Source organism: Bacillus rossius, chromosome 2, assembly GCF_032445375.1.
Source record: "Bacillus rossius redtenbacheri isolate Brsri chromosome 2, Brsri_v3, whole genome shotgun sequence".
Lineage (NCBI taxonomy): Eukaryota > Metazoa > Arthropoda > Insecta > Phasmatodea > Bacillidae > Bacillus > Bacillus rossius.
The window spans coordinates 67,711,410-67,726,211 of record NC_086331.1 but is presented as its reverse complement, the minus strand read 5'-3'; the positions used below and the strand labels follow the sequence as shown (position 1 = coordinate 67,726,211).

General features: G+C 35.6%; 1 protein-coding gene across 1 annotated transcript in view; it reads left to right on the top strand.

Annotated features, from left to right (window-relative positions):
* The window catches only part of LOC134529345 (RING finger protein 11), a 48,348-nt gene that overhangs the window by 24,720 nt on the left and 8,826 nt on the right, over nucleotides 1–14,802 (top strand). Inside the window, exon 2 of the mRNA XM_063363308.1 lies at nucleotides 205–353. Within this exon, the coding sequence (XP_063219378.1) occupies nucleotides 205–353 (149 nt within the window). The remainder of the gene's footprint in view (nucleotides 1–204; nucleotides 354–14,802) is intronic.

Here is a 14,802-nt window from a genome sequence, read left to right as displayed (position 1 = left end):
ACCATGTATATTGCTCCAGGGAAGCCCAACTGAGCCACATTGTGATTGTGAACCATAACGTAAAAATTTAATTTCTGGTTATCTGTGATATAACCTCACAGATTAATATTAGATGCAATATAAGTTTTAGAGTCATTGTATAATATTTTTGCTTTTAAACATTGTGTTGATTAAATGTTATTTAACATTTTTTTTTTACTTTAGGAAGCCATACCAGTATATTATCCATCCCCAAATGTTAGTCGACCAGCCACCCAACTCAGTGAAGAAGAGCAGGTGAAGATTGCTAAACGAATTGGACTGATACAGCATCTTCCAACTGGAACCTATGATGGTTGCAAGAAAAACAGAGAGTAAGAATTTTTTTTAAGTTTAATTTTAATATTTACAGTTATAATATGTGTATGATAATTGGTAAAAAAATAAGTACGTACCTTAATAGGATGTGGACCAGAATCATTCCTAAAATTACTAAAACCTAATGTAAGAAATGTAAATATAAGGTAGTATTAGCAACTCACTACTATATAAATGCAATCAATGTACCTACACCGAACCAAATATATTTGGCCCATGAGAAATACCCATGAACTGGTTTTTTTGTTTATAAAATTTGATATTTTCTCCAAAAATTATTTTTAGTTAAGATTTGTCACGGGTTTTACTAAAAACATAGGAAAGCCCTAACAAGGAGGAAAAAGTACGTTTGCGGGTGGTTCGTAAATTAGCTGCTAAGTAGAATTCATTCCAATGATAATTTATTAACAAGCCCAATAACACAAACAAGTATTTCATTGAACCTCAAACTGACATATGTTGTAAATAAGCCGGGTTCTTGTGATGTCGGACGGCTGATACATGATCCCACTACAACACAAGACATACGAATTAACTCTCTGTGAATCATTATTGAACATGTAAAAACAATAGCCTTAATTCTGTCGAGGAGTGAGCTCTTCACCGCCTACGACCAGTATGCCGTCAATCTAAACTGCGGAGGCTACAAAAACTACAAAGTGTTAATCACCATGAACATGTATAACCTTAATAACTAATTCTCTTAACATTAACTCCAGGTCCTTAGTCCATATACATTGTACTTTACAAGTGGTTACATTTATTTCTTTAAACTTATTATAGCACACAACCTTTGGTTAAGATTAACAAAACCTACATTATTATAACGTAACATAGCACGAGACTATGTTTATACGATCAGTTTTATGTTTCTCTTCCGCCGCTACCACGTGAAGCCCCCTACACATTGCTTCCGTAACACGTAATTTCTTATCGTGCGCGCCGTCCCTTGTGTCTGAAAGTAGTCATCCCGTACGTACTATCTTCGGGTCGTTATGACTACGATTCTTCATTAAAGGATGTGGAGAGTTCAAGTCCGTATAGTGTTTAAGTGACGTGATAGGGTCGTAATAGTTTCACTACACCAGCTTGCTCAGCCCTCACGAAAGTTGCTATCGCGCGCTCTCTTGCCCTTGTTGTAGGACCTTCGAATTTAGTTAATAACCACTCTGAAGAATTTTATGCCAAATACAGCGACGCTTCATCTTAACTGTCTTAATTCCGGTTTACAACTTGAAGAGGTCTCACCCAGTCAAAGTCTTCTTGGTCCTCGGGCGGCAGCAACTCTGTGGTATTTTGACGGTGTAGGCCGGCGAGTGGTGTCGGAGCAGCGTGGCAGCCTGCCCGCTGATGTCCCAGTTGTTCTGCTCTTCGGTTGACTTGGCGCATGCCCTTTTATACTCGCTGCCTTCTCAGACGAGCTGGAAGAAGAACAGTCTCGTCTATTTGGGGGAAGTTATCCCAACTTCCGTTTCCGTCCAGATCCGCGTGCAGCCGACAGCGCACAAACTCGTCCAACGACTGCTGACCTGCCGCAGCGTTTTAACGGCCGAGCGCTTACTGTTGCGCAGGTGGTATTCATTGACAAGTCAGGGGCACTAACCTTTGCATGTGTACGCAGGTACACACATTACAGATTAATTAGTCTTTTATTTAGATAAGGAATGATGTAAAACATTTTGATATAAATTTTTCATCCATTAAAAATTCAAATATCTTGGAATTTTGTTATTTTAATTTTTATAGTGACCTACTTCTATTAATTTCATTAAGAGTTTAGTAAAGAATCATATAAACCTTCCTAAGTATTTTGACTATTATCACTTATAATTCCTTTTTTTTTAACTAAGCTAATGATTATGAATAGAAGAATTTGAAATTGTGGCTCTTTGTTAAAAAATAGATTAAATGTGAAAATTTATTTTGAAATCCAAGTTCCTCACTCATAGAAAAATCTAGTCATAATCACAAGAATTTTAAATAAAAAAAATTTCACTGATAGGAATGGAGATCCTTGTTTAAATTACTTTAAAGAATATTTTGTGGAATAAAAGTTGGCTTTAGTTACATAATAAACTTTTTTTATGTTAAAAGAGGACTATTTTTTTTTAATTTTGGCAAACTTCAGACTTTTTTTATTGGGGCCTTATGTCTCTGGAAACTTTTTAAAAACCAAATTAAGATAGTTTGACCAGAATTAAAATGGGAATGGAAGTTCAGTGTTTTGCCACTCTACCACCTCACTGAGTTTAAGGTTTGTTCAATAGTTATGAAGATGAATGGGCATTGTGAAGTACACTAATAAAAATCACCTGTGATTTTTATAACGTTTTACTTGCTACTTCATTAGAATGGCTCTAACTGTAACAGTTTTTCTTAACTGTGTCAATTTTTCGTAAGGCTGTGCTGGTGTAAAAATAAGACATTTGAGTTATTAATATGCTTGTTTAGCTTTTAAAAATTATTTCAACTCAAGCTTAAGCCATTCTGAAGACGTTACCAAAGCTGCAGTTGCAAAGTCACGATTTGATAACGCTGTCTCAAAGTCACATTTAATAATCACCAGTGCCAATTTTAAGACCAGGTGTAAGATCGTCATCATTAATTTTACTTAGAGTGTGACATGGGACAAGCTTGTTTTTATTTTAAAGAGGTAAATTTATCTAATTATTTTTTGCAGTTGATAGCTTTTCAGTATTTATTGTTGGGTTATTTGGTTATTTATAGTGCTCTTGTACTAAATCATAAAGAATGATAACTTTTCATGACACAGCACGTGCACAGGTACACAGTGCCCACGTGCATGCATTGCCCACTTGCACACATTTCCCACATGCACACATTGCTCACATGCACACACATACATATGTGTTCAGACATGCAGAGATTTGCAGACTTGCAGAGACATATGCAGACATGCAAGGCCACATGCAGACATGCATACACATGCAGAAATGCAAACATACTTGCAAACATACTTGCAAACATGCAGACACATGCACACACATGCAGACATGCAGAGATACAATACAGATATGATAAGACACATGGAGACATGTACAGACATACATGCAGCAGGCCCCCCACATCATTCTGTGGGCCCCGTTGTTAGAGGTTATGATGATGCCCCCCCCCCCCCCCCCCATTTTTTTTATACTAAAAAGATTTTTAAAAAATTTTTGACTTCTATGTATATTGTTGTAGCTATATTAATTCTTAACCTTAATCACAATTATTTTTCAAACACACATTGAAAATAGTTTTAAGACAGTGTTTAGATTGTCAATGTAAATTTATGTTGAATAATGGCAAATAAATGAGTGTAACATGGTGTCACATCGGATGTTTGTTGTTTTGTAACTCACAGTTGTAGATTCAGACACGTTCTGTACGCACAGCACATTCCGAATCATATTACTCTGGTGTGATATTTCGTCGGTAACTAAAATTAGCCTGATTGTTTAATTGTTTTCTATGATTTATTTTAATATTATCTACTTTTTTTGTTTTAATTTGTTTCTTCTTTCCTTTGCGGGGCCCCTCGGCTCCCCCCCCCCCCCCCCCCCCCCCGCCTCTAGACACGCGGGCCCCGTTGCCGTAGCAACGGTAGCACCGGCCATGTGGGGGCCCTGACATGCAGACACATTACAGACTTCTATGACACATGGAGACATGTACAGACAGACATGCAGACACACATGCAAACATGCTGAGACATATGCAGTCATGCAGACACATATGCGATTTTACAGACATACAGACATGTAGTCATGCAGACATGCAAATACTCATGCAGACATGAATGCACATGTTCAGTCATGCAGAGACATATATTCAGTCCTGCAGGCACATGCAGACACGTTGAGACATGTAGAGACAAATGCTGATACATATGCAATTATTGCAGACATGCATACATACATGTAGAGACATGCATACAGACATAGTCAGACAGAATAATGATCTGGGAATTCGATTTAGAAAAATGTTAATACTTTGAAAAAGTTTCAACGTGGAAAATAATGATGCCAAATTATGCATTTGTGATGTAAGTGTAAAATTTATTTGCAAGGCTTTGTAAAATTGGCTGTAAAACAAGAAATGGGTTTTTGTAGTCGGTTTGTGATCTAATTATTGTGCCAAACTATCAAAATCGAAGCTCATTTTTGTTTCCAGGATAAAATTTTTATTGGCTTTCCATCTAGCTGTATTTATTGTGTTGGAAATCAAATCAAACATCCTGCTGAATTGAAATATGTTTTATCTGTATGTACCTTCATTGTAGATTTTGTTTAGTTTTTTGTATATTTTCGGAGTACACTACACCCATAAGGTTTCCACAGACCAAGGTGAATGCGAGCTTGTATGTCAATTTGGTTAATTTGATACATGTACAACCATGCATTGACACCCACCAGTGGGCGGGCTGTTAGTGTATGCAAGATAGCTTCTCGGTCCGTTGTGCAGATGGCTAGGCAGATTGTGCATGTGGGTTAGTTTGCCTGTTCATCAGTAGGCTGAAGCTTACAGTGATCGTATAAACAAAGAACGTAACTCCGTCAGAGGAAACTTCAACCTGCTGAGGAGTTAAACAATAACATATTGAACTGAGTGTTACACATTATAAGGTATACGTACATCATTTAGCTTCTTATGATAGGAGCACCAGATAAGCAGTGAATGTTTCTACTTAGAAAAAAAGGATGAATTTATGAAGCACAACAATATAAATTTATTCATACATTGAATATTTAACAACTTGGAAACCCATAATTCACAAAGATGATTACAATAATTTATATTCCCAATATAAATTGAACAAGGCTCGGTTAGCCTGCAGGTTAGCTCTTAATGTACGCACCATCAGTGAATTGCCGTTACAAGTTAAGTCAAATACAAACATGACATGTAATTAATCTGAACGTGAGGCTATCATAAAGTGTTGACAAGATCTTATTGGGAGTGCCACAGAGAAACCAAACAGGAAGACGATCATGGACAGATTCTAGAAATACATAAAAGCAAAAAATACTTACATGAAGCAGAATTTGGAACGTGGTGAAAGAGAGAGAAATTAGGAAGAAAGGAGAGCATGAACAAAATTTAATCTACATGCCACTAAAAGACAACAAACACGTAAACTCCCCAAGTACTCACTTGTCCATGATCGTCTCCACAGCACTCCGAAAAGCTTACTGTCAGCCTCAAAAACTAAACGCACAAGAACGAGCCGAGTTAAAAACAGAGTATATAAGGTGTAAAGAAGAAATACATCCGCAGAAGGAAAATAGTTCCTGAAGGTGGAGGGGAGGGAAGCATCTGCACTATCATATAGAATCAAGGGGAGTTTGGAGGCACAAAAGAGGAGGGCAGAGAGAAAGGAGGGGAAGGGAAGTGACACTCGCTTCCTAAGAATCAACCCGACGTATACTGCAAGGCAATAGGCATTTTGCAATTTGAGACTTAATTGCAGTTGTGTGTTCTATACTGATTTCTGTATTTATATTTTACTTTGTGTATTGAAATGGATCCAGAAACCATTGAGCGTTTCTGAGAAGCTGTTTAACAGAATAAAGTTCCCTATATATAATGAAGCTGGATTGCTGTCAGATTACTAACCAAAAGTGGTAGGAAATAGGTTTGTCACCCTGGGTGGCTGCTACAAGATGTTCTTCTACAAACTGTGTGTTCATTTATGATCTCAGCGAGCCTGAAAACTTAAACACTTGCTCTGAGATGGGGCAAAAATTTTGCACTAGTGTAAAAATTTGCACAAGTTTGCCAGAAGTTTGTATTCGTGCATGCTTGGCTGTGAATGGCTTTAAAGACACCACTACTGAGAAATGTTCCAATGTCCACTGAGAAGTACCACAAATTATTAGGCCTTGTTATAATCATGAAACTGATGATGGATTGAAAAATGGTGTAAGAGCAGTTCCATTGTGTTAAGTAAACTTCTTAGCAAGCTTAGTTTTACTAATAAATTAATGTACTTAATACTATTCTTCTTTCAATTACTACATGGGTGTCTTTTATGTTAAAAATGCAACACTTAAACATGACTAAAGCATCTAATACACTTCTTCATTTTGATAAATATGGTTATGTATTATATCAGGGTGGCCACTCGTATATTTCGGGAATCCAGGAAAAAGCCGTGAATGTACCATACATCGGGAAAAACATGAGAAAACCTGGAATCTTGGCCTGGCAATAGAATTTCCCAGGAATTCAACTGTCTTAAAGTGACCATTAGTAATATAAGTGTTGTGGAACTCAAATTTTATTTATTTGGGTTTTAGGTGTAACATGTTGTAAATACTAGTAAGTTATGCTTGAAGCTTTTTATCCTAATCCAATTTGGTATTTACCAATAAGAATGGCAACAATGTTTTGTATGGTAGTACTCAAGAAGTGCTATTTTGACATCATATACTCGATATCGAACTCTCCGTTCACCGCAAATGTTGACAGTTCTTTACTAAGTTAGCTTAAAAGTTAAGTGTAAAAGGTAGTTCAGTAAATAGGTTTTGGTAAGCACAAATTTAAAGCTTTTTGGTTTTTAATTAGTGTTTTATTCTACTCTACTGACTGGAAATTTTCTTGGATCAATGTCAAATGTTATCAAATTACGTCCATTTTCTGCTGTGAACCTTGTTAGTAGTTAGGGTCAACTTGCTTTGTTGAATTGAATAAAGTTTTATTAAGGTTTTGGAGTAGTGCTTGTAATATGTGTGTGAAATAGTCACCAAAATGTCTTGTTCCAAACTGAGTATGACAACATATAATCGGAAATACAAATTAGAATTTTCATGGTTGTCCGAAGACCATAATTTAAAAAATTTAGCACAGTGTTTGTTGTGCAAAATAGAATGCAGAATGGGGAATGCTGCATTAATAAGCTACACAAAATAAATTAAGCACACTGCTCCAGAAAAGTGCACTAAAAGTCTTTATACATCAATTGAATCCTTAAACAAAATGATACTGATATAGCACCTGGAAAATTTTTTAAGGTAAGTGGTGTGCACCAAAATATTTTTTGGTGAGGTTATGGTATTTAGGCTGAATGTGCATTGAGGTCATTTCATCCATTAGAAATTTTCATATTTTTATAGTTCTGCAAAGAAAGATTAAAAGTTTTGGACAAGCCAAGGAAAACTTACAAAGAATTTAATTTTGTTCTCACGAATTGAAACCTGGTCCTTAAGATATTGTCTTGGTTGTATATCTGCAAAAAATAAAACAAAGGCACATGTGATAAATATTTATTTGTGTTTTTATATTTGTTGTGTTTTTTTAATATTTACATGTGTTTTTTTTATATGTTATGCTCACAATTGGGCTTTCGCCCGGTGGCAAGGAGTCCTCCCCTTTCACTAACTTCCCCCCCCCCCCTCCTCACCTTTTAGTCTTCTCCTCAGATCCCTTGCATCTCTCACCCATAGTATTCCTTCATCTAGCTCATTCCACTTCCTCCCTGTACTTCCAAGGAAAGCGTTCCTACCTCTTTCCATCCGCCTCCATTCCCTCTGGAGTTTTCATCCGTGATCTCTCCCCCCTTTATTCCCACCTCTGTGTACCCTAGTACCCAGCTGCTCCCATCCCCCTCTCCTTTTATCATCTTACACAGTCTGACTAACCCCACCCTTCTCCTCACTTGTAATGCTTCCCACTCCAGCTCCCTAATATTTCTGTCAGGCTATGCATTTTTCTGTCCTGCCCGTCCCTTCTCCTCCATATACCCATCACTCACCTCGCCGCTCTACGCTGCACCTGGTCAATCTGTACTTAACCCACAATTCATCCATAAATTCAGTAACATATTTTTTTCATGTTCATCTTAATGTTTTTTTTTTCTTTTAAATCAAGCTGCTTCAGATTGTGACCTGTCACAAACAAATAAAGAAAGACCAGAAAGATGCATGTGCACTGAAGAACTATCTCTTGTCAGGAGAGATCACAAAAGAGAAATAAATAATTTGGTGCCTTTGAGTTGTAATTAACCACATGTTCATTTTGCAGTGCTGCTAGCTTTGTGCCCTGTTTCCAGAAAGTGTAATAGCTTCAATGTGCCAACTGCAAATAACTAAGATAGCCTACACAATTGTTTATGGTTTAGCATCACATTTTAGACACATGCTTAATGATCATCTAAAAAATAGCAAGTATATCATAATTTGACTTTATGAGAGATTTTGGCATTAAGATGAATGTTGTGTGTGTCTTATTGGAATATCTTATATGAATATGTATAGTGACAGGAAACATTCCAAAGAGATTCAAAACAAGTGAGAAACTTTTCTCTGGTTTTGTGTCTAATATATGTATGACATCAATAATGAAACTGGCTTGTTAAATTTATTAAATTGCATTTTTTTTCAGTGTGAATTGTTTTTATATAATGGAAGACAAAACCTGGAATTTTTTAATTCAGAGTCTTTAAAACCTGGAAGTAACCAGGAATTTAGAATTGTATGTAGAGTGGCCATCCTGTGTGTGTGTGTGTGGGTGGGTGGTGTGTGCACATGCGTGCGTGAGTGTGTGTGTGGGTGGTGTGTGCACATGCGTGCGTGAGTGTGTGTGTGTGTGTATATACGTATATATATATATATATATATATATATATATAAGATAAGAATTTATAAACTGAAGATCTATGACAAGTGATTATATAACTGCATATATTGAGGCAGTGGCACATAGTTTACAAAACATTCAACACATATACTTTAAGTACATTAGCCTGCATATATAATTTCAATAGATTTTTAAAAAATCTTAGGAAAATAATTTTGTAAGTTGTGTTTTTGATAGTAATACTAATACTATAAATGTTAATATTTGAAACAGTGGCTCATATGATTCAATACTGAATATGCATAAGAATACATAAATGTATAATTTATGCTAGAGCATAATGTAATTGAATATTCCTGTTGGAAAAAGGTCATATCTCCTTAAAATGAAATCTTGAAGGCAGCAATAAAACGTAAATCTAAAAATCAAATAGTTTTTTCCGAAGCCTTTTTAGTTTTTATCTAATTTGTAAACTTATCCGTGAAATTAGCTAGACTTTTAAAATTATTGTTCAGTCTTGTGGGAAATGGCCATAATTGTAATGGAGATGTAGCCTTCTCCTTTGCACTGATATTTTTTTTTTTTAACTTTTTTCACTCTAATTTTTTTATTATGAAAATAAATGTATTTACATTTACACCAAGTTTCATAATGTGCAAGTATAAAGATATGCAAACTAGTAGAGGAGTTTATTGTTGAAGAAATTTAAAAAGAATTATTGCAAAGCTGAAACCCTTACTTCTATATGATCTCTTTCAGAAGTGGGCCATGAGAATATCACTTTATAGAATTATTGTTCCTCGTAGGGAACATACTGAATTAGTTTTCTAATGTCTGCCATTTTTTTTGTGATAAATTTCTATTGTAAGCCTTACGTGCAGGTATACTAGTTGATGGTGTGTGCCAGCAGGTTTTGCCAATGAAAATTTTTCCTTTAGTGCCCCATCAATCCACCTGTATGCTTGCAAAAGGCCTGATTTCTCTGCACTATACTCGAGCATCATATATTTAAAAACGTGAAATGACCGTTTCTGATCTTCAGGAATTTTTGCTATAGGCCTTACAGATAGTACTGTTTTCTTATTGTAGGCTGGCCACTAACTCTTATAATCAATAATGTATTAAGCCTTCTTTAACAATACGGGAAGTTTTGCTCGGGTTAGCGATTAGATCATTAATTTTTTAATGAGTGGATATCCTATTATTCTTTTGCTTTAGCCTTTTTGCCATGGTCGGAAAAAAACAGGGAAATAGTGGGAAATAACGTTTGTATTTTCCAGATGACACTGTGGCTAGTAAGAAATGAACAACACTGTTGTTCTTATTTTGGCCACCACAACCATTGAAAAATATCTAATGTAGTTCATCTACACAATTAGGGATATTTTCTCTGAAGTATTTTTGAGGAAAGATTAAATTTAATTTAGTTCCTTAAGGATTGGTGTCACATGCCATGTTGATTTCTTCATTTACTCACCATTACAACTATAATTGGTCGGTATAAGGCCAAAGTGAACCAAGCGCCAAACTCCATATTTTGAGAAAACGGAAGTTAAAGTTTGAGTGTTGTAAAATAGGGTTATGTTTACTTTAAACACTTTTGAATCATTACATTTTTTTTACTTTGCCTCTTATATTATTCAAATACAAATAAGTATGGTTAAAAAATTAAAAATATGTAATTTTTTAAATTTATTAAAATGGTATACCGTTAGTTAGTTCACTTTGGTTGGATATGAGCCGTTTAAAGTAGCACCTTAGTTCACTTTGGCTGGATAATTATACTTGATGCAATGTAATAAAAACAAGTACCATGTTAATCAAAAAGGTATTTGGCTAATTGAAACAAATTAGACATAAATAGTTGTTTTAATAAATATTTTTATTAAATAAACAAAACGTAGACTCTATGCATAGTCTTATATTGAGCAGTCCTATTGCACAGCCTCGTACTATACTCTCCTATTGTACTCTAGCTTATTTAATGTTTTCCATCTCTTATCGTCTTAATATTCATATGACTCGGAAATTAAATCTTCCAGGACTACTCCATCGCTGTCCTCTTCTTCCACGTTCTCAGTCAGCATTAGGTTTAGATTAGGGGTCGGCAAGTAGTTTTAGGTGGGGTCCGGATACTGTGGGAAAATTTTAACGAGGTCCAGAAAAAAAACAACTGATAATAATTAAGTTTTATCTATTTATTGTATGGTTTCAAATAAAATTCTGAATTATAAAACACAAGACCTAAAATTAATGTGAGAAACTGCACTGACGGTCTTGAGCCAATTTTTTTTAATGTTTGGTTCTCGAGAAGAACAGCAAATTCGAAGTGTTTCTTCTAGGTGGGCGTCCGTTAATCTCGAACAATATTTGTTATTCAAAAAATTCATCTTTGAGAAAGATGATTCACATACGTATGTCGAGCCAAACATAGTGGCCAAATTGATAGCTAGTTTTTTGCAATTTTCATATTTTTCTGGGACATGTTTGGCCCAAAATTCTTCAGTGGATACAGTTTTATGTATTTGCAAAGTCACATCTTCTTGCATGTCAATTATTTCCATTTGAAGTGATGGCTTTGACAGATTAAACAACTTGGCACCCACATCTGTCCATTCTGCCGCTACATCAATTTCAAATGGCGATTTAAGAAACAGAGATAGCTTGCCCATCCTTTCAAAGTCTTGGAATCTTGAAGCAAATTCGTTCCTAAGATCGGCAAAAAATTTTTACAAATACTGCAATGTCTTCTTCAGAGTTCTCCTTTTTATATTCAAGAACTGTCGGAAAATGAATAAATTCTTATCTTGCAATATCTTTTTCAATGATATCCAGCTTACGATGAAAAGCAGACACGCTTTTTATCAGATCACATATTAATTTTCCATTTCCTTGTAACTCTGTGTTGAGCGGATTTAAATATTTCAAAATATCTTTTAGAAAAGCCACAACCAGCATATTGCGCTTATTTGTTACAAACTCAAAGTGCTTTCTGGCTCCTTGCGTATCTAAGTTTTGCAAGAAGGAGGTTACTTGCTTTTTTATTAGCCAGAAACATTCAATAACTTGACCTTTACTTAGCCAACGAACATTGTTGTGTTGCAGTAAGTCAGACTACGCTGAATCACATTCAGAAAGAAACTCCTTGAAATGTCAGTGCTCAAGAGCAGAATGAGATCTAATAAAATTAACTTTACCAAGCTGTCCATTACTTTTTTCAGTATAGCACTAAGTTTTCCACAAAGGGCTGCCTGGTGAATTATGAATTGATACGATATTAGACCTGAATTTTTATCCCTGATTCTCTTTACTACACCTTTTACTTTGCCAATCATTGCAGGGGCCCCGTCAGTTGAAAGTGACACCATTTTATCGTAACTGATGTTAGATATAGTAATAAATTCATCAATGACCTTGAATAAATCTTCTCCTCAAGTGTTACCTTTCAACTGCAATATTGCTAGCAACACTTCCCTAAAAATTTGACACTCAATTTCAAGAAATCTTACGAAAATAGACATTTGTTCATCATCAACAATGTTACATGATTCATCAAGTGCTATGGCGTAGCAAGGTGCCTTATGCATAAGTTTGAGAAGAGTGTTTTTAATATCAGCAGCTAAAATTTCAGTTCTTCGTTTATTACTTCTCGCTGACAATGGAATACTTTGAATTGCAGCGACATCTTTTTTTTCTTCAAAAAGTGCCGTGACTACTGCCAAATTACATTTCTTCACTATCTCAGAATCTGAAAATGGTTCTGGTGTTTATTAAGCGTCCAGCACACACGTAACGCTGCTTCTGTGGATTTTTCTTGCTCGCTCATGCAACGAACTAGTAATTGTGTGCTATTATTGTAAGAACTGAGATATGCCTGAAGTTTTTCTTTATGAGCCTCACTGCCAAGAGGAAAGTTTTTGTGGAATTGCTGATAAGTTTATTCATAGTGTCGCTTCAAATTTTCACTTTTAACAATAGCGACAGTTTTATTGCATATAAGGCACACTGGAACCGCTTGAGGCCTACCAGACAGCGTAAAACAAATTTGTTCAGTCCATTCTGCCAGAAACCTCCTATTTTCACTGTCCACTTTTCACTTTTTAGGATCCATGTTAACCTAGGTACAAAAAGATTTTTTATCAAACAAACGAAAACGAGACAAATCACAAAACAAATGAACGGTTGCTCCGCGGTTTGCGCTGCGACCGACCGACTGGCAGTCTGCTTTCCCCCGCCCACACGCCCTCACCCCTGATTTCGATACTAGCTCGCGCTTGTTTCAATAGAACAAAACAGTCGCAAGCGCGCCGCAGTAAAGTAAGTACGCGGGGCGCTGTGAAATGCTTCCACACATATTTCCATAAAAATGGTATGTAGTTCAATCTATGGATGTTTCGTGTGCATAACAAAGATTTAAAAATATTTAAATCATATCAGTTATAACTAATTCACACAAACACACACATACAGTCTAGATAGGAAACTAATCAAACCATATCAGTTGTAGGTACTTGTAAAACAGTTTACTAGGTAACTTAAAATAGAATAAGTACTAAGTTAGATTCTATGTGGCTTAAAAATATTATTTCAATTAATAAAGGTATAGTATACCTTATCTACGTATTAATTTGTACTTGCTATACAATACATTACAATATTGGCGGTCCGAGGTTCGACCTTTCGTGTCCGCAAATGGACCGCGGTCCGCCTGTTGCTGGTTTAGATAGAATTCATGGAAGATTTGTGGGACATATCTAAGTAGGTGCTTGATGTCCTTTAACTTGTCCGCAGAAATTACATGGCCTTGGGGATGAAGATATTCCAATGCATGACCAGCAAAATTAGGAGCTACTCCATTTAGTTTTTTTTGAATGTCTAGTTCATAGTAGGGAACTTCCTTGTCATGCGTGTACTTAAACTGCAAAATGCCTGGTTTGTCTTTTTGTACTTGTATTTCCATCATTCTTAGCCAGGAAACTGTTTCCTTTGCACATCTTTCTTTAGATATGTAAGTTGTGTTTCTAAACTTCTAGTTGAGAAGAAAACTTCAGCAGGCATTTTTGTTACCTCAAAAGGACGTTTATTTTGCTTGAAGGATTTTACAATCCTAACGAAGACTTCAAAACTGTAAATATTATTTTGCAAATTTTATTTTCATTTTGATTGAAGTCTCTGTTGATTGCCAAATAGCTGTGTCCACTTACACAAAACTTGTGGACAATTTTATCCAATGGACTGTCTGGTTGCGCTACAAGGTACATGTAAGTCAACACTAACTTGATGTTTCGGTTTTGGCCTCCACAAGTTTAGTACATTCGACATTCTGTTGTACATACTTCTTAAGGCAAGATGCTACTGCCTGGGGAATGCGTGAGGCAATGCCTTCATGCCAAATAAACATGTACGCCTGTTCAGAAGCCAGATTCTGAACACCTAAGTTTAAGACACTTAACTGCTGTTCATAATATGCTTCATTAGTAATTATCTTGGGTAGCAGGAAGACTTTCTGAAAGTCAAAAGAAATAACATGAATATTGCCCATTTTCCCTTCTGCAACATCGTCATCTCGAATGGTTGTAGATTTTTCTGCTTGTATGTGATGATATTCCTGTTCAGATTTTAGTTCCATCAAGAATAATATTATTTTCCGGAGTTGGCTTTGACTCCTCTGGATCTATTTTCACTTTTAAATGATCACATTTCTTGCAGGTGTCCTTTTTAGGAAATTTAAATTTGAGGTTGAATTCCGTGCAAAATACTCTTTTTTTAGGTATTTATGCTGACACAATTTACCTGCCAAGCATCTCCATTATCACCTTTTTTCTAAGTTATGTTTTTTTCTATGCTTTCCCTATACATTTCATA